The 23,468-nt window shown below is 26.7% G+C and overlaps 1 protein-coding gene across 1 annotated transcript in view; it reads right to left on the bottom strand.

The window, feature by feature from the left end:
- Nucleotides 1-21,009, bottom strand: part of LOC127276772 (sodium-coupled monocarboxylate transporter 1) — an 82,405-nt gene extending 61,396 nt beyond the window's left edge. The window contains exons 1-2 of the mRNA XM_051297419.1: nucleotides 20,624-21,009; nucleotides 8,468-8,810 (exon numbers count right to left, since the gene is read on the bottom strand). Coding sequence (XP_051153376.1) covers nucleotides 8,468-8,800 — 333 coding nt within the window. The 5' untranslated portion in view covers nucleotides 8,801-8,810; nucleotides 20,624-21,009. The remainder of the gene's footprint in view (nucleotides 1-8,467; nucleotides 8,811-20,623) is intronic.
- Nucleotides 21,010-23,468: the final 2,459 nt, after the last annotated feature.

The following is a 23,468-nucleotide window of genomic DNA, read 5'->3' as shown; positions in this document are numbered from 1 at the left end:
TGTGCATCATTTACGTAAAAAAGTTTTTTTGAAAAATATACTGAATTTTTTAAAAATTAAGATTGTCGGTGACACATACATCGATTCTGTTGGTGTGGAAGTAACCGGCGTGACTGTCGAACACTGACACATTGACAGGTTTCTGAAATTAGTCGATTTTTTTATATTTACATTAAAAATTATATAAAAAACAGTATGGAAAACTATTAAATATATATTAATATTGTCTCTGTTCAGTGTTCGTCAGTCAAAATAATATTTCTAAATGTTAAATTAAAAGTAAATATTTGGTTTTGATAACTACAGCTTTGATCAAAATAAACATCCATCTGTAGTATTCGGCATTGATTTATTTATATCCCAAATTGAATTTTCTTGTGTTATTTTCATTTTTATATGCTTACACAAAAAATATATTAATATAATGCTTTAAATATTTTAAAATAATAATGGTAAATATTAATATCACACATTATTTTTTAAAAATATTTCTGCGATTCAGTCTTGTTATAATTTATTTAAAATAATTGTTAACAGATATAAGAAATAATTAATTTTACTATAATATTATTTAATTTATAGGAATGTCTAAAAAACTGAATTATCCAGAAGATCAAATGCTGGCAGCTTTGAAAGATGTCGAAAATGGGATGACCTTAAGCGCTGCCAGTAAACTTTATAATGTACCTCGAACCACATTATGGGACAAATATCATGGACGGTCTCCTGTCGAACGAAAGATGGGACCTGAATGCGTTCTATCGAAAGAAGAGGAAACATTGCTTGTTCAGTGGATGTTTGATGTTGGAAAATGTGGATTTCCTGTTACAAAAGAGCAGCTTTTAGATAGCGTACAACTGCTCGTGAAGGAGCTTAAAAAATCTACTTGTTTCACAAATGGTAGACCTGGCAGAGCATGGTATGATGCTTTTCGAAAACGACACCCAGAAATATCTCAGAGAGTTTCTCAAAATTTAACGAAAAATCGAGCTTCATTGACGGAAAATAAAATTCGTGGATGGTTTAAAGAAATAACTGAATATTTCGAGGAAAATCTTTTGTCTTCCTTACTTGCTGATGGCAGTAGGATTTTCAACTGCGATGAAACTGCTTTTTTTCTTTGTCCTAAAGGAAATCATGTCTTAGTTAAAAAGGGCGACAAAGCAGTTTATAATTTTGTTAATAGCGATGAAAAGGAATGTATAACCACTTTAATAAATGGTAATGCATCTGGACAACTTGTACCTCCAATGGTCATATTTTCGTATAAGCGAGTTCCTGCGGATATAGCGGCTTCGATTCCTAAAACCTGGGCATTGGGTACATCAAGCAACGGTTGGATGACAGGAGAAACATTCTTCGAGTACATAGCCAACATATTCCATCCATGGATATTAAAAGAAAAAATTCCGCTGCCTGTTATTTTGTATTTAGATGGACACTCTTCTCACATAACGATGGCTACAAGTCAATTCTGTCAAGAACATCAAATCATTCTCATCGCACTTAACCCGAATTCAACTCACGTTCTTCAGCCACTGGACGTTTCGTTTTTTGGGCCACTGAAAAAAGAATGGAGAAAAATTATAACACATTGGCGAATGGAAAATTTTGGTCAAAAATTAACTCGTAAAGATTTTGCCCCATTGTTACAAAAGACTTTAAATAACTGCAATGTTTCACAATATCTGCAGAGTGGCTTCCGAACTTGTGGTTTATACCCCTTCAACCCTGACGCTGTAAATTATGGAAAACTATTGCAACCTTCTGAAGTTCGTACAGAAAAAAACGTTGATGGTATCGAATTACATTTACGGTTTCTCGAGCAGCAAATACCACCAGAAAAAATTGATTTGTTTAAGTCTTCCGGAAATTTTTGGACGGGAGAAATTCAAGATCAAAATCTGTTTACATTGTGGTTCCAATTGAAAAAGAAATGTGGAGAGATTGATGTCTACACTGATTTGGATTCGGAAAATTCATTACAAGAAGCAACCTGCGAAATTCAAGATGATAATCCGGACTTCTCAAGGTGTGGACCTATCTTGCAGGAGGATTCTTCACCTTCTTTTGTGTTGGCCGATAACCTAGATGACAATGCAATAGTGATGGAAGCAAACGCCTCAGCTTCATTTAATGAAGAGTTTAATGGTTTTGTGTTGGCCGATAACCTAGATGACAATGCAATAGTGATGGAAGCAAACGCCTCAGCTTCATTTAATGAAGAGTTTAATGGTTTTGTGTTGGCCGATAACCTAGATGACAATGCAATAGTGATGGAAGCAAACGCCTCAGCTTCATTTAATGAAGAGTTTAATGTTTTAGTTCCAGTTATTACAGTGCCAAGTAATGTATCGACAGTTACAAATGAAAGCGATTCCTGCAGAGAATTAAATATCCTTGTGGATAATGTAGAAGAAAACAATCCAAATGCGTGCAACACTCCAAAAGGTCGTAATATACCGTCTCCTTTTAAACGAGCTTTGTTTTGGCCAGGTGATCTGAACACAAAAAAACAAGCTAATCAGAAACGAATACCAAAAAACAAAGTGCCAGCGGTAGCTGTATCTGAGAAGTGGAGGGAGTATTATTTACAAAAAGAAGAACAAAAAAAAGTAACCGCATTAGAAGCTGCAAACCGAAAAAAACAACGTGAAGAAAAAGTTAATGCAAAAATAGCAGCATTAAAAACAAAAAGAGAAGAAAGAGATAGGAAACGAGCTGAAAAAGCTGAAATCCGAACACAGTTAAAAAATATGAAAAAAGAGAAGAAAGAACAGAAATTAATAAATAAATTAAAGGAAATAGGACATCGATGGACCCGTAGTTCTAAAAGGTCGATTCCAGGAGCAGAAGAATGAAATCATGTGATATTTTAGCCAAAAGATAAATACATTTAATCGTTTCCATATTACGATTCATAATGTCTTTAATATTAAAAATGAAACAATTTGTTTTTATAATCAATTTTACGTTTTATATATTTAAATATATTTTACGTTGTTACATTGTTTAAATGTTCGAAAGAAAATTTAAGACACATGCCAAAATTTGTGTTACTAGTTAAATCGTTTACTAGTTTTTTAATTTGTGGATATATGTAATTAAATAAATTAAAATAAAATTTATATTTTTAATGAATGGATGTTTAAACAAAATTTCTTTCATTATTCGTGATGTTTTGCATTAATATTACAAAAAATATATTCAATATTAAAATTGTCGATAACTACTACATGAAAATGCCGATCACTACATCAGTCAACTTTTCGGATTGCCGATAACCCCAACATCACTGCATTTCTTGTTTAAAACTTCTCCCAAATTTATTTAAAAAATTATAACTGATATTTCAAAGTTAATATACATTTTAGAATATCTATTTTATTTGACAAACCATAATATGTGATTTTTAATTATGTTATTATACGTTTTTAAGACTTCTGAAGTGCCGAAATCAGCTTAAGGTGTCGATAACTCCCACATTTACCTTACAGACGATAGGGTCCATGACCAGCAATCGAAATATTATGAATTATAACCATTATTTCAATTTATTGAGCAAAGGAAAATAGGTGTTACTTAGAAATTGTACATCTTCCTTCTTGTTAATAGTAAAATTATTTCATTTTATGTGAATCATCTCAGAAATTAATCGTTTTTTATAAGAAGTTTCATAATCTAAAATTTCTGCATCGTCAAAATTAAAAGAATGATTATATTCAGTTGTATGTTTATTCACTACAGTTTTGAAGTTTTTATTTTTATGTTCACTAATTCTTTTTTTCAAAGTACCCCAATACCCCAATATCACCATTTTTTGCGGATATTGTGATGGATGACATAGAATCTGATTGTTTAAATTTAGTCAAAAATAATTTTAATTGTGTTCCTATATTTTATTTTAGATATGTTGACGACACTCTTTTATGTGTCCATAAAGATCAAGTTGAACTTTTTATTAACACTTCTAATTCCTCTAATATTAATTTAAAATTCACTTATGAACTAAAAGTGGATAAAAAAATAAATTTCTTAGACATGACATTAATAAAAAACAATAATCAACTTATCACTAATTGGTACCAAAATTCCATTTCGTCTACTAGATTGATAAATTATTTTTCATGTCATCCAATACAACAAAAGAAGAACATTGTTTACAATTTATATGATAGGGCTATATTATTGTCTCATAAGTCCTTTCATAACGAAAATATTAAACGAATTTATAAAATTTTGCAGAACAATGATTATCTTTTAGAATTTATCCAAAAAAATATTAAAAACCGAAAACATTCATTAATTCAAAAAACAATAGATAAAAAACAAACTAATAATATCGTTAATATTTATCAACATCTACCCAAAGTCTGTATTCCTTTTAATAATATTTATTATCAATTATCTAATATTTAAAAAAAATATAATTTATTATCAATTCCTATTGTGGAAAAACGCTTAAGTTCTGTAATAAAATTGGTTAAGGACTTGACAAGAAAGTTTGATAGGACTAATATTGTTTATAAATTCAATTGTAATAACTGCCGAGCCACGTATATTCGTGAATCGAAACGTACTTTGAAAAAAAGAATTAGTGAACATAAAAATAAAAACTTCAAAACTGTAGTGAATAAACATACAACTGAATATAATCATTCTTTTAATTTTGACGATGCAGAAATTTTAGATTATGAAACTTCTTATAAAAAACGATTAATTTCTGAGATGATTCACATAAAATGAAATAATTTTACTATTAACAAGAAGGAAGATGTACAATTTCTAAGTAACACCTATTTTCCTTTGCTCAATAAATTGAAATAATGGTTATAATTCATAATATTTCGATTGCTGGTCATGGACCCTATCGTCTGTATATAATGCGAAAATTGTCATCGAGTCAGTCAGTTTGACTAATCACTTCTATTAATATGTTTGTGATTTTTAAATTTAAATATTTTATATTTTTGTTGTATTTTGTTTATTTATTTGATTTTATTTATTGATGTGATATTTATTTATTGTTTTTAATTAGGTAAAAAAATTTTATTTTTTAATTTTTTGTTTAATGTTATAATTTTGTTTTTTAATTTGTGTTATATTTATTTGAAAATTTTTTTTTATTAAAGTGACCTGATGATGGTGGCAAACCAGACCACCGAAACGTTGTCTAAAATTTTTAAAAAGTGAAAGATTGTTTTTTCTTTTACCTTTATGTCTTCCAAAAAAAAAAATTCCAGAACATTATTTGGCAGACATGAAACGTTCTTATAACGTTTTTAGAACGAACATGGTTTTTTGCCTACTGGGTACTTATTTTTGTGGGTAGCATTTACCAAGTTTTCACTGGTAGAAAGTACCATGAAAGTTAGTTGAAATAACTAATTTTTTTTAGTGACCCCAAATAATTCGGTACTATAGGAATACTAACAAGGAAAATTTCCTTAGAGTTTATGGGACGTTCCACTTCAAGCAGATCAGTAATCTGTACATAATTTTATTAGGTCACTTGAAACGTTTGAGGTCTCAAAATGTTCGTCTTGAAGTAATTTTTCATTTGAAAACATGGCCTTTTAAAAAAATCAAAATGGCGATCAAAATATGACACAATATATGTCTGAAAAATTAATAATTTATAATTAAAATATTATAATAGTATCAACAAATGTTTAAATTATCTCTAAACTTGTTACTCTGGAGGTTTTCGGACTCGCTGAATACAAATCCGAGGTCAGTTTTTTAAAATTCAAAATGGCAGATCCAATATGTCGGAATAATTAAAAAATTGATTTACAGTCAATCCTCCACAATGACGTTTTTCACAATGACGGATCCTTCAAAATAATGGTTCGATTTAGTTTGAATCTCTTCCGCAATGATGGATGGCGTAACATGATTTAAGCAAATTTCAGTGCCGTATTCTTTGGGAGTTAAGAAATGAAAAATAATCAAAGATGATTATATATTCCCCCACAGCACCGAAACTTTCCTTAAGATTTATTTGAAATGTTCGGAATATTTAATTGCAATTTTTAGTGAAAATTGTGTAAAGATTTAAATGTCCCACTTGAATAAACGTTCAGGAATGTTTCACAAAGTTTCACACTAAACATTTATTTAATCGGGACATTTAAATCTTTACACAATTTTCACTAAACATTTCAATTAAATATTCCTAACATTTCAAATAAATCTTTAGGAAATCTTTAGGAAAATTTCGGTACTGTGGGGTTTATTTAACCCTAGAAGGAGTAACTGGGGTGTCTAGACACCCCAAGCAACACTCAAAGTATGTTCCTGACTTAACCAATCATATTTTCGCGACAGGACCATAACGATAATTCAATTTGAATTTTATATAAAATCTTTTTTAATCAGTTCAAATCATCTAGTAGACTAAAAATTTATAGGTTATACATGAGAATAAGTTGTATTTTATAAAAAATTCATTTTTAAACAAAACATATATTGTTAGAAAAAATAAACATTTTTTATTTATATCTTCACATGAAATTTCAATTGAGGATTATTACTGATAATAATATATTCACACAGAAAAAACCTGAATTCAAATTGAGTATAGATTCTATACTCAATTTGATTCGCAACAAAAATGAAACTGGTTGTTTCATTTTGAGTTCTAAGGTAAAAGTATCAAAATGAAACAGGCAAGTTTCATTTTGAGAAAAAGAAAAATCGAAAAATATTGTGAAATAACGAATAATTTTGCACAAAAACATGAAATATAATAATTACAAAGAAGTAAATAACACGCTAGACTTAATATATTTGATTAAAAATTGCTTGTAATCGCGTAATAAAATAATAAAGGAAATATGTTTTTAGGTTAGAAAAATGAAAACATGTGTTTTGACAACAGGAACGGTACTGCCAACTTAAATAATAGCGGTAAATTTAAAAACTTATGAAATTAATTATTATCTACGTAAATAATAATAAATAATTTTTATTTAAAAACTTCTAAATATTCGTACTGGTCAAAATAATCTTTCTGGTGTTGTTGAAATATTAGAATCAATAATTGAAATACAAAATTACTCTGCTTATGATGCCAACTTAGAAATCTGAAATTCCAGCCAATATCATTTTGAATAACATGAAGTTTGTCCCATATTCATTTCGATACCCAAAAGAAAATGAGTTGCAACAAAAATGAGTCCAAGTTTTTTCTGTGCACATATATTATATACATATTCAATTTGTAAAATTTTATATTTATAACACCCATTTTAATAAATATTAATTTATAAAATCTATTTTATAATTAATTTTTGTGATTTTTTCAGTTGTTCAATTTTCTTCAATTTTTTTTGCTCTTCAGTTGTTCAAATAATTATATTTGTTTTAAATAATGCAAAAACCAATATTTTTTTTCTAAAAGTGTATCTATTCACCTTTCAAAATCTGATCAATATTTTTAAAATAGTCAAATTTTCGAAAAACTAAAACAGTTTTTTAAAAAAAGACAAATTTGGCAATTTTTTGTTTTTTTTCGTTTTTGCAAGTTTTTTTAAACTTTTTTTTATTTTATCAAAAAATCAGTAAAACTATTGTTTTCCTTACTAAAAAACCAATAAAAATCACTATATATAATTAGTTTTATATCAAATAGAAACCTTTTTACACAAGTTTCAAGTTGGGGGTGTCTGGACACCCCAGTTATCCTTTAGAGGGTGAGAAAAATCATATACTCCTTCTAGGGTTAATTCTTATTCTTATTATATTTAATAATTTTAATGATAACTTATTATTTCAAGTAATATAAAAATATTGATAAATTAATAATAGTTAAATTCAATTATTTCATTCATATTCTTATAATATTTAATAATTTAAATAATTTTTTTATATACTAACAATTAATATTATTATTAAGTGAACAATAAAACGAGAAATTTTATAAATTTTTATCAATATTTTAATAACAATAATAATAATAATAATAATAAATTATTTAATTAATTATTGTAATAATTAATATAATTATTATCTTAATTACATTAATATGAATATTATTTATAATTTACACCGGAAAAATAATTAATTTAATAATTAGCATGTTTTAATAAAGAAGGTTTATTAAATTTTACTACGAAAAGTCCCCCAGTGTGTTCCAAACAAAATAGGTACAGAGACAGTCCTGGAAAAGTGGTCGGGGGGTATGACGTAGGCACCCGTCAAAGTAAAGGATGAGAGAAGGGGAAATTTTAGGCAGATCCGTCATTGTGGAGGATTGACTGTAATTCGCTTGAAACTTGTTACTCGGGGGTTTTTGGGATCGCTGAATACAAATCCGAAGTTAGTTTTTCAAAATTCAAAATATTGGATCCAATATGTAGGAAAAATTGATTCATTAACGTTACAATTGACCTAATACAATTATTATGTACAGAGGTTTAAGTTTGCTTCTTTTTAAGTAATCAATATAAAAAAAATTATTTACGTGTGTATACATTTCGGCAGGATTGCCGAGCAATTCGATGGCAGTGATAAAACTAGCAGCCAGTGACATTGCCATTGGAAAGGTTCCCATACTGGAACCTCCTAAAAGAAAATCGTCACTTGTTTCTTGTTTCTTTGAGAAGAATCCATAAAATGTTCCAATTAGACAGGATATGATTAACATAGCTAATAGTACTGTATAATCTTCCCATGAAAAGTAATTCAATAAGCTTGGATGTTCCTTGAGACATTCCTCCTCCTCCATTTTTTTAACTCGTTGCTCAGCCGACGAAGCAGAAAGAGACAGGAACAAAATATAAAGTCGCAATCGCATCTTCGAAATTCTGCAATTCATTTATTTAAGTTCAATACTTTATATAACCAAATTAACAAAATAAATGTTAAATTATCAGAAATATATATGAGTTTAATCGCTCAATTATAATTACTTTATACAGATGTTAAACAAACTTCTAAAAAAAAAGTTTTTTTCAATACACGAAATGACAATACGAAAACCTATATTCATTTTTGTTTTAACTCATTTTGAGTGCGGTATTAAAATGAGTAAGCGTCTAACTTCAAACTACTCAAAATGAGTCGCATCCGGATTAAATGTCAGGTTATTATTCAATTAAATTTCGATAATAGTAACTGTAAAATGTACAATAACTACAGTAAAAAAATATATTTCTAAGAAATAAGTTAAAATCTGTTTTTATTAAAATCACTTTAAATAAATTAATAATAATTAAAAAGTTTATAATAAATATTTTGTATTTTTAAAATCCGCTGTACGTACAAGGAAAGTAAATAAATTACATAAAATAGTACAATAATAAACTGTAAAGAATAATAATTTGATTATTATTCCACTGAGAAAAATGTTTAGTCAGAGCAACCAAAATTTGGTAGGGCCAACAAAAAAATTTTGTTGGTATTTAAGCAACCAAACTATTTGTTTGAGTCAACCAAAAAAATTTGGTTGAGTGTTTTTTGTTGGCATAACAAAAATGTTTGGTTAGCTCAACCAAATTTTTTTGTTAGGTCAACAAAAATATTTGGTTGATCAAACAAACAGTTTTTTTGTAAAATTAAAAATTTTATTCTACCTTATTTCTTTCCTTTTTATCTTTTTTATTTATTTCATTATTTATTTATTATCAATTTAACATTGAATTTATATTTATCCAATTGAAATATTTGTGGACTTTGAAAAATATCATCTCCGCCTGGCATCGAACCTCTGTTTTAAAACTGAAGATCGGGATGTAGGATTTGTCCTACATGACCTTAATTAGGTCATTTCAATATCAACTCATTTCTTTTTTTAATGGAACCATCTACTTTTCATGTTACAAATCGGAAGAGCAGGAAATTCCACGTTGAAATCGTCAAAGTGCTTTTTTCGACAGATCGACCTATTCAGGTCAAATAGGTCATAATCAATTTCACCTACAAGGCCTTGGTTAGGTCTAGTCTAGATCAAATAATATTTCATGAAGAAAGAAAGTTTTTCTATTTAATAAAAATGTTCAATTTTAAAATAAATTAATAAATTAATAAAAGAAAAATCCACAGATGCACTAAAAAATGAAATCATGGCTTTACTTTTTTGAGTTCTGTAATGCGACTCAGCTTTGAGGTCCACTGTGAACCTTTCTGAGGCTTTTAGGACGCCTCAGATTATGCTTGCACCAGTCTTTAAAGCTGAGTCGCACTACAGAACTCAAAAAAGTAAAGCCATGATCCCATTTTTAGTGCATCTGTGGATTTTTCTTTTATTAATTTATTAATTTATTTTAAAATTTAACATTTTTATTAAATAGAAAAACTTTAAAAAAATTAAAAAATAAAATACAAAAAAATCTTTTTCGTTAAGGTAAGTCGGTTGGGTCAGGAAAACTAAAAAAACTGATCTTTCTTCATGAAAAATTATTTGACCTAGACTAGACCTAACCAAGGCCTTGTAGGTCAAATTGACCTATTTGACCTGAATTGGTCGATCTGTCGAAAAAAGCACTTTGACGATTTCAACGTGGAATTTCCTGCTCTTCCGATTTGTAACATGATAAGTAGATGGTTCCATTAAAAAAAGAAATGAGTTGATATTGAAATGACCTAATTAAGGTCATGTAGGACAAATTTAAGGTCATCAGTAAATATTCCCCTTTAAGCACAACAACTTTTGACTAAAACATGTTTTTGTAAAATTAATTAGTTCAAAGTTATTCCCTCTAATACAATAAAAATTAAATGACTATCGAAAAAAGTGCATCAACGATTTCGACGTGGAATTTTCTGTTCTGTCGATATCCGGCTTAAAAAGTACATGGTTCCATTTAAAAAAAATTAGTTGACCTTGAAATGACCTAATTTAGGTAATTTAGGTCAAATACAAGTTTACCACTGGATGTCCCCCTCTGAGTACAATAATTTTTGTCTAAAACATTTTTTTGTAAAATCAACTGATTAAAAGTTATTTCACCTGATAGATTAAAATGGGACACCCTGTATATGGAGTAAAATTCCTGTAGCGTACTAAGTGAAAATAGTTGATCGGATCGGGCTGTAACTTGCACATACACTGTTAGAAAAATCTGTATTAGATTTAATATACATGCGTATGAAGCGAATATGCACTACAGGTATTGAAATCTAAGATACATGTATATTAAATTTAAAGTGACAACATGGCGGCTGTAGATGCCTATTTCACCAAACGGTCATTATTTCCTTGATATTGAAAATTTATTTGAAATTGAAACAACAGTGCGTAATTCTTTAACTATTGTGTTGTTTATGTCCAAATAATGTTTTATAAGGGGAAAATTTTTCAAAAAAAACATTCTAAATACAAGAATTTTAATACTTATATGTGACATTTAGGTTAAGTACTATAAATGTCAAATTATATGCATTTTTACAATGTAAATTGATTTAAACTTGTATTTACATGAAAGAAATTACTTTGCTTTATTAATAAAAACCTTATTTTGTACACAAGAACATGTATAAATTGAGTAAAATGCAATTTTTTTATTTGAATTTTTTTCAGTGACAAAATTTAATATACTTTGTATATGAATTACACTCTAATATATACCAGTTTCTTAAATTTAAGTACTTTATGTATATTAAAACTACAAACATTTTTAACAGTGTAGTTTAGCCCTAGGGGTAATTACTTTAACCACGAATTATTGTTAGGCGCATCATGTTGTTAAGTTATTTTTTTACCGAACATTTAACGAATATTATATTTAAATGTTCAGTCAACTTTTACGTCCAACATTTAATGATTTAACGAATTTACATGTTTAGCCAACTTTCGCTCTTAACATTTAATCATGGCGGACATTTTAATATTTATTCAACCTTTACTACATATTTCAAATAAATATTCGGTAGTTTGCACTTAGACCTTTAATAAATATTTAGTTAAGTTTCGATGTTGTGTGGGGAATTACAGAATTTTATATGTGAACGATTTTTGAAACTTATAATTAATTAGATCCGATTCTTTCAATTTGGAGTACCTATTGCAAACTACAAGCTTTCGTATAAAAAAATGTCCTTGTTAATCAATGAACCATTTGATCCTTGCACTTGACACCTATAGTAACCTTGTTCGAAACGAAGGTGATTGGAAGTTTCAATTTCATTGAAAGACAGATAAGTAAACGTATGCCTCAATTATTATGCATTATTGTTAGTTATTGTTGATAAAACGACTGTTATAAAAAAAACTGTAATAAAGATCAATGTTTCACACAAAGCATATAGAAGGGAACGTCTTATTAAAAATTTCAGTGTTATTTTTATTTTGTTCAAAGCAACATTTATTTCAAACGGTTTTTAAACTTTATATATTTTTAAAATTAATTTATAAATAAACTATTAAATTTTTGTGAACTCGTGTTGCTATTTTTCTATTTTAAATTTGAATTATCTAGTATCAAGTTCTATTTTAATTAAAATTGCTAACTAGAAAAAATCGATTGATACCGATTAAAAACAATAGTAAAGAGATTTCTATATTGTCCCCAATCGTGTTTCTTAATTGTATTCTTACAATTGAGGACGATTGACTTTCTTATGTTATGTTCAATCCTATTCTATCGATTGTATCGCATAGACAAATTTTTTATTTTTTTGGGATTATGTATTAACAACTCAAAGGTAAAAAAGTTCACACGATTAAAAAAAATTTGAATCAATTGAAAAAAGATGCACCCAATTGGGAAAAATTGAAAACGATTAAAAAATTTTTGTACTTAATCGTTCTAAATCGTGTTTAATGGATTTTTTCTAGAAGAATTGAATAAGACATTTTTATCCTATTTGCATAAAACATATATATATATATATATATAGGGGAGAGTGACAAACTGTGGGACAGTTTAAACAGTAGGACACTTTAATTTTCTGAAAAACTACTTAAAGAAACTCGACCAAAATTTAAATGTAAACCATGTTTATGACAACACACTATCTCCAAAAATTTTTTGCTGTTTTTGACGTTCCAGAGTAAATTTTTTCTTGAAATACAATGCTGATTTTTATATAGATAGGACAGTTTTTAAAAAAAGTGTAATTGTTACTTCGTTTACTGATGTTTTTAAGTATAATATCCAATAATTTAAAATATTTAAAAATTTCACAAACAATTTTTATTTAAATAATTTCTTGCGATTGCTCAATTTAAACAGTGGGACATTAAACACTGGGACAAGCAAAAATTTAAGTTTATGAAACGTGGATTTTGGCAACACTGATTATAAGTTGTGTCAGCTATACGCATGCGCATTTATACTTACACAGCGACTAAAAATGTGATTTTTTTATGCTAAAAATCATTAAAAAATTCAAAATTTATAATTAATAATTATTACAATTATTGTTCGGCAACATTTAAAAAGTAACACTTTAATAAGAGAACGACTATTCAAATTTTCCTCTAAATTGTTTTTAGGTCATGACCAAATTATGACATACGATCAGCAGTACTGTAAACGTAAAAAAAAATAATAGCAATTTTTCATATGAAACTTGCCATCGTATTATAAAAATTTAAAATATTATTAAATTATGAGTGTTTTGCAACATTTGTTAACGTTATTTAATGCAAAACATATATATTTACAAAGTATGAAGCAGAATCCCACACAGCACCCAAAATTCCCTGAAACTTGACAGAACCTCACATGGCGAGGTTAGGAAACTTCAGTGGCAAGGTTCATACAAGTTTGTGTCGATGTTTAAATGTCCACATTAAAAGAATATTCACACGAAACTTTGAGGAAATATTACACATAAATATTCACGTGCAATATTCAGTCAATGTTGTGTCAATATTGAAATTACATTTTCGCCTAGTTATAAAAATTTCATTTACTAATATAATAAGTATAGGTGAATATTAACACAACATTAACTGAACATTACACGTGAATATTTACAGTGTAATATTTCCTCAAAGTTTCGTGTCACGAAGTAGTATAAGGAGACGTAACGCCATGCATTCAAAGCAACCCCAAATGCCTGTCCTAGAGTTACTAAGGTTTTCGAATAATGCTCTTGTAGCGCCTCTACTGAGATAAATCGGAATCAAAATATGTCGTCTGCTATCGCGTAAACAACTGTAGTTGACAGCAAAAGTGTTTTGATCACGAAGTGGTTTTGATAAAATATTGTGTAATAAATAAATAATAAAATAAATATTGTGAAATATTAAATATTAGTGCTCCTTTTACAAGGTCATATCTACCTCGTTTTATTTTGTGTACACTACCATCAGGTAACTTTGTGATATAATCTTTCAGAATATCTGATTCCACAAAGTGCAAATCACATATCTTATCCTTTTTTGTCAATTTTGGTTTTTTTCCAATGCCAACAATAGCACTCGACCAAGTTAACAAACTTTCATTCTATAATAGGAAAGCATTAAAAAATAAAAAACACTTCGGAAATAATTAAAACTGTAATGATATAATATTAACAATAATAAAACAATAATAAATAATAAAAATTAAATACTGTTCGAGCCGAAAAAAAACTTCCATTTTTTCCATTTTTTTCTTCTTTTGTAGTTATTTTTGATCCACATCCTTTTATAAAACATGACATTTCACTGATAACATTAACAAAGCACAAAGTGCAAGCGCGAAACACCGGTTCAAGACAATTTGTCAGCACATGCGAGCACGTGATAAATTTTAATTCTCTATTTCTCCACGCGCGGCGTCCTCATCGCATTATTAGAAAAATGCGTAAACTCTAGGACACGATTTTAGGGCTCACTTTCACCACAATCTACTATGGGCGTTACGTCTCCTTATACTACTTCGTGTTTCGTGTAAATATTCTTTTCATGTGGACATTTAAACATCGACACAAACTTGTATGAACCTTGCCACTGAAGTTTCCTAACCCCGTGTGGAAAAATTTCGGGGCGCTGGTAGGACGCTGTACAGACTGTCTAACGTCTCTATAGACCCAGGCCAGACGGTCTTGTCGAGCCCCCGATCAGAAATGGAACGAAAGTTCCATGATACGGTCTAGAGTTAGACAAGCTGGCCAGGTCTTGATAGTCGCGTTCAATAATTCTTAATAATAATAGTAATAATAATAATAATCCTATTAATATTACGTATTATTATATTTATAGATAAAATTAAAACAACATTAGTATTCATTAATAATATAATTTTAATTTACTAATAATAAGGAGATAAGTTGTATTGGAATCTTATAAGTCAAGACAACTTATCTCCTCATTTAATTATTATTAGTAATTTCAAAAAAAATTTATTATTATTTAATTAATTTAATCCGAAGTTTTTTACTATTTTTATATTATCACTTAAGATTAATTAACAACACCTGTGGAAATAACACCTAATCTAATTTGAAAAATCTCGCTCGCACTGGGCACCGAACCCACGACCTAACACTCGCAAACCTACTACGCTAACCACGGGGCCACGCTGGCTACTTGGCGACAATCTGTTAATACCGGTGATGTTTTTGGCGCGCCTTTATGCTAAATTCAAAATGTTTTTATCCTTAAATTATATATATATTTTTAATATAATTATAAAATTATTTCTATTTATATAAAAGCCATATCCATTGCCTTTATTGTTAATAATATTATAATATAATATATATATTAATAATAATATTGTTTTTTACGTTATATTTATGATTTATCATCTCTATAATGTATCAAATAATAATTCTTTAATTATTACAATATTATAGGTATAATTACACCCTAAAAAAAGTAATTTTCAATCTAGAGGATTCCTCTAAAATAAATGCATATTTTCCTCTTAATTTTGGTATCAAAATTATTATTCTTCATTTAAGAGGATTTTCCTCTTAAATTAAATGTCGACATCCAAACCTCGTAAAATTGTTTTTAATGTCAAAGCCATCAATAAAATAATTATAATTTCAATCAAATAATAAAATCTTTGCAGAAAATACATTTTTAAATTAAAATTAAGTAAAATTATAATAGTTCATTTCAATATAATAATAAAAATTGTTTTTTAATATAACATTAACAATGTCATGTTTTTGGTTAATTATCAACATTTTATATTGATAATTAAAATACAAAAAATAAGCTTTCATTACTCATAGTTGTAATGATCAACGAGATTTTCAGCGCAAAAATAATTTTAAAACATGATGATATGTTCAAAAGTTAACATTTTTTATATGACAGAAAAAAATTTCATATATGAAATTATTTAACGTTTTAAAACTTTTTTAAAAAAGTAAATAAAAAGATTTAAAAAATTCGAAAGATTCAAAAATGGGGTTATAGTATTTCTATTTACCTGAGTAGTAAAATTTCACAAGAAATATCCAAATTTTTTAAATCTAAAAAGAGCGTTAAAAATATTCATTTAATTTGAATTTAACTATATTTTCTGTATTTTTAATAAAGCAAATCCATTTTTTTGTCCTTTTTGTTGACATTTTACCAGAAATATTAAAACTGAAAGGTTAAAAAACAACTTCACAACTATCATACCCAGGGAAAGGGATCAAACGATTACATTATTTTTTTCCGTTTCCTTTTTTTAAATCTTCTAAATTTAAAACGGAAAATCTTAATTAAAGAGGAAAATACAAAAGGAATCCTTTTGTCATTCTTCCATTAAAATGAAGAATAAAAATATTCTACATTTCAATTGAATAATCTTGTTTTAAGAGGAAATATTTAGAGGATATTAGAAGAGGAATTTTCCTCTAAGTATAAGATTACTTTTTTTTGGGTGTATAATGAATAATATTGAAATAATCCATAATAAAGATGTTTCAATAGACGTAGTCGAGTTCGTCTTATCTAGACCGTTTTTCAAGACTCAGGCCAGCGACTTTACAGCGCTACTTGACAAACGTATAGGTTATGGTCGTTTGCGGTTGTCAGTGTACTTTTATAGTTGTTGCACTTCTGTAAAATACTTTTGGGAAATACTTTTGTGAAATACTTTTGCGAATTACTTTTGTAGTTGTGTACAAATATTTTTAAATAATATATTTTTTACAATTTTTACTAATAACAATTTAATATATTTTATAATTAGTAATTAATATTATTTAAATTAATATATATTGTACAACTGGATATGTCGAATTTGGGTGTAATAAATTTTAAATATATTTTTAGTTTTGTTAAAAACGACTTTTTAGTTTGAGGTTATGTTAATGGATATATAATATAAAAATAAATAAATTCGTGACAAAGTTTTTTCTTCGATTAAAAAAAAAAATGTCAAAAATCTATAAAAAAACAAAGAATATTTTTATTGAAATTAACAGCAATATATAAATATAATTTAAATAATATTAATTACTAATTATAAAATATATTAAATTGTAATTAGTAAAAATTGTAAAAATATTTGTACACAATTACAAAAGTAATTCGCAAAAGTATTTCACAAAAGTATTTTACAAAAGTATTATACAAAAGTATTTTACAAAAGTGTTTTACAAAAGTATTTTACAAAAAAAAGAATTTCACAAAAGTGCAACAACTATAAAAGTACACTGACAACCCCAAACGACCATAACCTATACGTTTGTCAAGTAGCGCTGTAAAGTCGCTGGCCTGAGTCTTGAAAAACGGTCTAGATAAGACGAACTCGACTACGTCCATTGAAACGCTTCTTAGCGAATAGCAAGACCGACTAGTTTAGACGGGCTTGCCTATGACTGGTAAGACTATTTCTAGACGCTAGACTTCCACAAGATTTTTCCACACGGGACCTCACGTGTGAGGCTCTGTCAAGTTTCAGGGAATTTTGGGTACTGTGTGGGATATTATTATTGAAACAATTATTCATTATTTAATAATAGGTGTCCCACTGTTTAACACAAACCTTCAAAACAAGAAAAATGTATCAAGTTCCAAAAACCTGAAATTTTTCTATTTAATCACAATATAATTTAAATAGAATATATGCATTATGTAGAAAAGAGTTCAAACTTTATGGTAATACCAAAAAGTGTCCAAAAATATATAAAATTGACATATTAATATGTCTTTGAAAAAAAGTGTCCCACTGTTTGTCACTCTCCCCTATATACAGTAAGAAAAGCTCCATGGTAGTCATAGGAAAGCATGCGTTACGCATAAGTTTGTCTCACTCGCACTCATGGGCTGTGACTACCATGGAGCTTTTCTTACTGTATATATATATACTATATATATATATTGCATATTTTTTATATCGTGCGTTATATCTATAATAACTAACAATAATGTGTAATGATTGATGCAAACGTTCACTAGTGTGCGTGTGAGGGAATTCCAAGTATCGAAAATTATAAAAGCTATAAGAAAATTAACTTTCCTGATATGAAATAACTAATTAAAGAGAATGAATGACAGTCTTTTTCCTTTCAGGTGTTTATCTAATATATATATACGCATTCATATAATAATTTACATACACACACACATTAAGACTGCAACATCGAAAACTAGTTTTCATTGTAATAATTACCAGCCTAAAGCGGATGAAACTAGATTAGTTGACTCTAAAATTTCAATACAAATTTTTAAATTATATAAGTTTGAATACTAAGACTAATAAATGATAATTAAAAAGATTGTTTTCTTTCCAAAAGACAGTCATGCAAAAATAAAAAAAATTAAAAATAATTTTTTATCTAAAAGTTCAAACAATGTTATATTTCTGCTATGAATATAATTTGTTTAAAACAATACTTCAGAGGCACATTGTATTTGTGTAACAGAAAATTGTATTTAATTAAAATAAACTACCAGTCATATTTCAACCATTTAATGCCCACAGCCATAGACATGCAGATGTCTATTATTATTTATTATTATTTATTATTATTATTTAGATAATTTATTATAAACAAGTAGATAAATTGTAATTTTTTGTAGTATTATATCTGACTGACAGTTTAAGCAGCTGTCAACCCTGATTCTTTCATTCACAACAAAATAATGCAAAATGTGATTTGCGTCAGACCAATAATAACCCTTCATACACTATATAGTATATTATTCAAACTCGAAATGATTGCCATCGCATTGCAGACAATTTGAAATGATTAAAACGTATATCCCATTGAATTACACTTTTCTTTTATAAAATTTGATGAAAAATAAATAGTAAACAACTGTACACAAAGATAATTGAAACAATGAAAATAATAAATTTTCAAGTTATATTATATCACTCCTTATCATTCTATCAATCTGCGAAAACGAAGCGTGACAATAAAATTATTTCCATATTATTACAAACAATTTTTACATAATTATTGTAAACTTACATAACGAAAGATAACCTTAAAAATAAAATTTGAATTCTTTTTATAATCTACTAATTAGAACAAATGACTGTAATGTATATAATAATAATAATAATAATAATAATAATAATAATAATACATGTATATATTTTAAAACAATTTTTTATAATATAATATAAATATTTTTCAAAACTGTAAATTTTAAAATTTTTTTTGCCATAATAGAACAAATTTATATATAAGAAATCGAACATATTATATAAATTATGTTTTTCATGTTTAGATAATTATTTTGGAAATTGTTATTTATACTATACTGTATACTTTATAATGTTGCAACTTTTTATTTCTTTTGCGTGTTTGTACAATTATAAAAATAGTTAAGTTATAAAGTAATAAATCTAGAATATATTGATCAACTAATAAATGTACTATAAAAAGTAAATAATGAAATGACAAAGATAAAAATAGTTAATTTAAAGGAAATGGAAATAAATATTGTATTATAAAAAAGATAATAAAGAGTAATAAAATAACTTTAAAAGACACTATCAGAAATTGACAGAGTTTACTACTGGCGCAATACTGATACCAGTACCGCGCCAGTAGTCAATTTTTGGTAGGACAAAAATTAATAAATGTCATTTTAATATGTACCATTCTCCATTATATATATATATATATATATATATTATACTATAATAATAATTGAAATATTCCATTAATTCTTAAATCACTTATATATAAAATTATTTTGTGAATAATTTTTATTTTTAATATGTACTTAATTTTAAAAAAAGTAAAGAAAATTTCAATATCGAAATTTATGTAGCAAATGTCGCAAAATTCACTTAAAATTATTTTTCCAAATTAAAGTGTGTTTAAAATCTTTCTTTAAATATATCTTTTTTATTTAGGATTTTTTATTAAATTTGTTAAATTAGAAAAAATTATAGATTTTTTAGATAAGATGTTATGTTTTTAACTGGAAAGAATAAGACACATGTGCAGTTTATGTTAAATTTATTATTTATTTGTTTACAAAATAAAATCTTAGAATTGTATAATTTACTTATTAAATTCAAATAAATTAACTGTTCAATATACGTGCATGGATAGCATTTGAATAATGAAAAAATAAATTTTTTCAGATTTCTCCTTTTATTTTTAAAAGTAACGGCAAGAGGAATTTAAATTTTTATTTCGAACGAATACAATTTATACACGATAAATATTATTAAAAATTTACATTTTTGTAAAATATTTTTCTTTATATTATAGTTCATGTTCCAATATTTAACATCAAAATTAAAAATAATTTAATAACTCTAAAACTCACCGCAAAGATAGACTTCTTTTTATAATTATTGATTCAAATGCACTTTTTAATAAAAAAAAGTCAAAACAAATTAACCAAAACCACGCCGTGGATCAAAGTTAATAAAAACGTACGAAATTGTAATTGAATAATTTTGCTGGTTTTCCTGACGTAACGCATAAATGTAATCTGATGAAATTTTTTTGAAAAAAGTTTCTTGATTATTATTTTGAAAAATAGTTGTCACGATTTTAACAAAAAAAAAAAGTTGAAGACAATTTTTGTCTAGTATAAAATCCACGATAAAGAAGTTTTATAATCTATTGAAAATTTCAGTGTCCGATGTGATCAGAAAATATCAAAAATGAACTTAAAATTCTCGATGGATTAAGAAGAATTTTAAGACTGATCGTTTTAATTGTTCTGTACGCTTTTATACGAAGTATACCCCTTCCACTAACACTTTGGTAGACGTCCTCCTGTCAACATTAACACTCCAATATGGTTGTGAGGACGCGACCAATTATATGGGTTAAATGGAAAATAATTTTTTATTCATATATAATTTTATATTATAACTAATGTTTATTTTCTGGGATTTTTTAAAAAATTAAAAGATTCTTAACTTGATTTATTCGTTTCGTATAACATGCATAAAAGTGCATGCTTAAAAAATGTTTATAATGATTTTCATTGCAATTCTTATTAATTACAATGACATTTATACTTACGACTAAAGAAATTAATTTACTGTAATTATAATGACAAATCGTCTTACTGGAAATTAACACATCTAATTACTAATTACATTTATGATTTTCATATTTGCCGGAAAACGATAATACACGTGATCTTCAAAATTTTAATTTTTTAACCACTTTTGTCGTAGAAGACTGAATGAATGGAATTGATATTTTGTATAGAAATGTAAAATATGATAAAGAAGTTCTTGATATATTTGAATCAATTGTTTGATTAAATATTTTAAAATACTTGCCAGATAGCACCACCATTTGCGGCAAATTTACGCAGTAAGTTAAAAATGTTAAATTTCTGAAAATTTCCCAGAATCATTACATGTTCTCACCAGCATTTTAACTTCACGATGTCAATTTTCAAGAACTTCCCTTAAAACAAACGTTAAATATTTAAATTCCCTGAACTACATGTCTCACGGTTTTTACTTTTTTGGTTTAAATATAATAATTATTATTATCATTACTAGCTGAAATATAGCGCGCTAATGAGCGCGTGTAGTTTCTACGTCGTGGAGTAATAAACTAATAATATATTTCTAATTTTCACATTATCCTTTTTTTATTCACAGAGAAAAATCAGTTTGATGTTATATAAATAATGATTTTTTGCTGAGGCAGCTCATAATTAGCTAATACAGCAAAACAATTTAGTTAAGTTAATTTTTAAAAATAAACTTGTAAAACTATTTGTTCAATTGTTAACGATAACAACAATGAAAACCCCATTAAAGAATTTACACCGAAAAAGTGATGATGATAAGATAAACAAATTAAAACCAAATTCTAGTATCGCCAACATAACCGCCGCCACTTGAAATACCGAGAAAAATTGATTATGATGTGTCAATTATTATGATTACAAAATTCACTGTTTTGTCACTTATATTTTATACCGAAAAGGCAGAGATTGTTGTAATAAAAGGCATTATCGACGAATGGATTTTCTTATTTACGGAATGTATATAACGAGAGAAATCAATTTTTTAGTAAAAATTTTTAAATATAAATATTATATTTTTAGAAATAAATATTTTTGATAAAGTCAAAGTTCGATGATTTTTTATAATCTTTAAAATTACAAAAAAAATTAGTTTTTCTAAATGTTTTTTTGTAGATTTACATTTTCTATAAATATTTCATTGCAAAAGAAAATTTTATATATATATTTTTTTCAAAAAATTTAATTGATTGAAAATTAATAAACTAGGTGTTCATTTCATGACCATTTAGCTTCCTCATCATAATATACTTATACATATTCAAAATTAAAACAAGGATTACAACTAAAATAGCGATTAATTTTATAATTATTGGTAAAATGTAAACTGTATATACATCAATCGATTCGTTTTCATGCCAGGAATACAATTTTGACAAGAATTAATTGAATTAATTGAAATTTCTATATAAGAAAAAGTTATTTCAAAAAATACAAAAAAAGGGTTTTTTTCAAAACATCAAAAAAATGATTTAATCTATAGATTTCAGTCAAATATGAACTTTATATAGGTTAATCGCTTCGTTTTAATGCAAGAAATAAGTTTTTTTTACAAAACAAAATTAAATTTACAATAAAAAAAATTTTTTGAAAAAAATGTTCAAATTTTGAAAAAATTGAAAAAAAAATCTTGTGAATATATTTGGAAATCCAAGTGTCAGATTTTAGGAATTAATGACTGCAATAAGCATATATAAAATTTCAGTACACTCCGTCAAAACGTTTCTGAGATAATTTGTATACAATATTTTGTGACATACACACACATACATCTGGACATTTGCTCAGAACTTCAAATATATTAATTCTAGATGAGAATTAGTCCATATAACTTTGTTTTTAAACATTGAAAATCGTCACGAATGCAAAGCTTCCTCATGAGGAAGCAAAACGTCTAACTTCAAGTGTGGACAGACAGAATGAATGAATACGGAGGTTATTATATGTAAAAAATAAAATAATAAAATCATTATTATTTTTATTATTAAAATTAGAATAGTGACAATAATATAAAATACAATAAGCTGTTTTATTGAAAAAATTGATTTTTAAAAAGTTACCGTCAACTGAAGTAATTATACCATGGCAGATTAAAGGCATTTTCACACCT

This window comes from Leptopilina boulardi, unplaced genomic scaffold (assembly GCF_019393585.1).
Source record: "Leptopilina boulardi isolate dan_hultmark-lab unplaced genomic scaffold, ZJU_Lbou_2.1 LbouV2_152, whole genome shotgun sequence".
NCBI lineage: Eukaryota > Metazoa > Arthropoda > Insecta > Hymenoptera > Figitidae > Leptopilina > Leptopilina boulardi.
The sequence above is the reverse complement of the archived record's forward strand: the minus strand, read 5'-3'. Positions and strand labels throughout refer to the sequence as shown.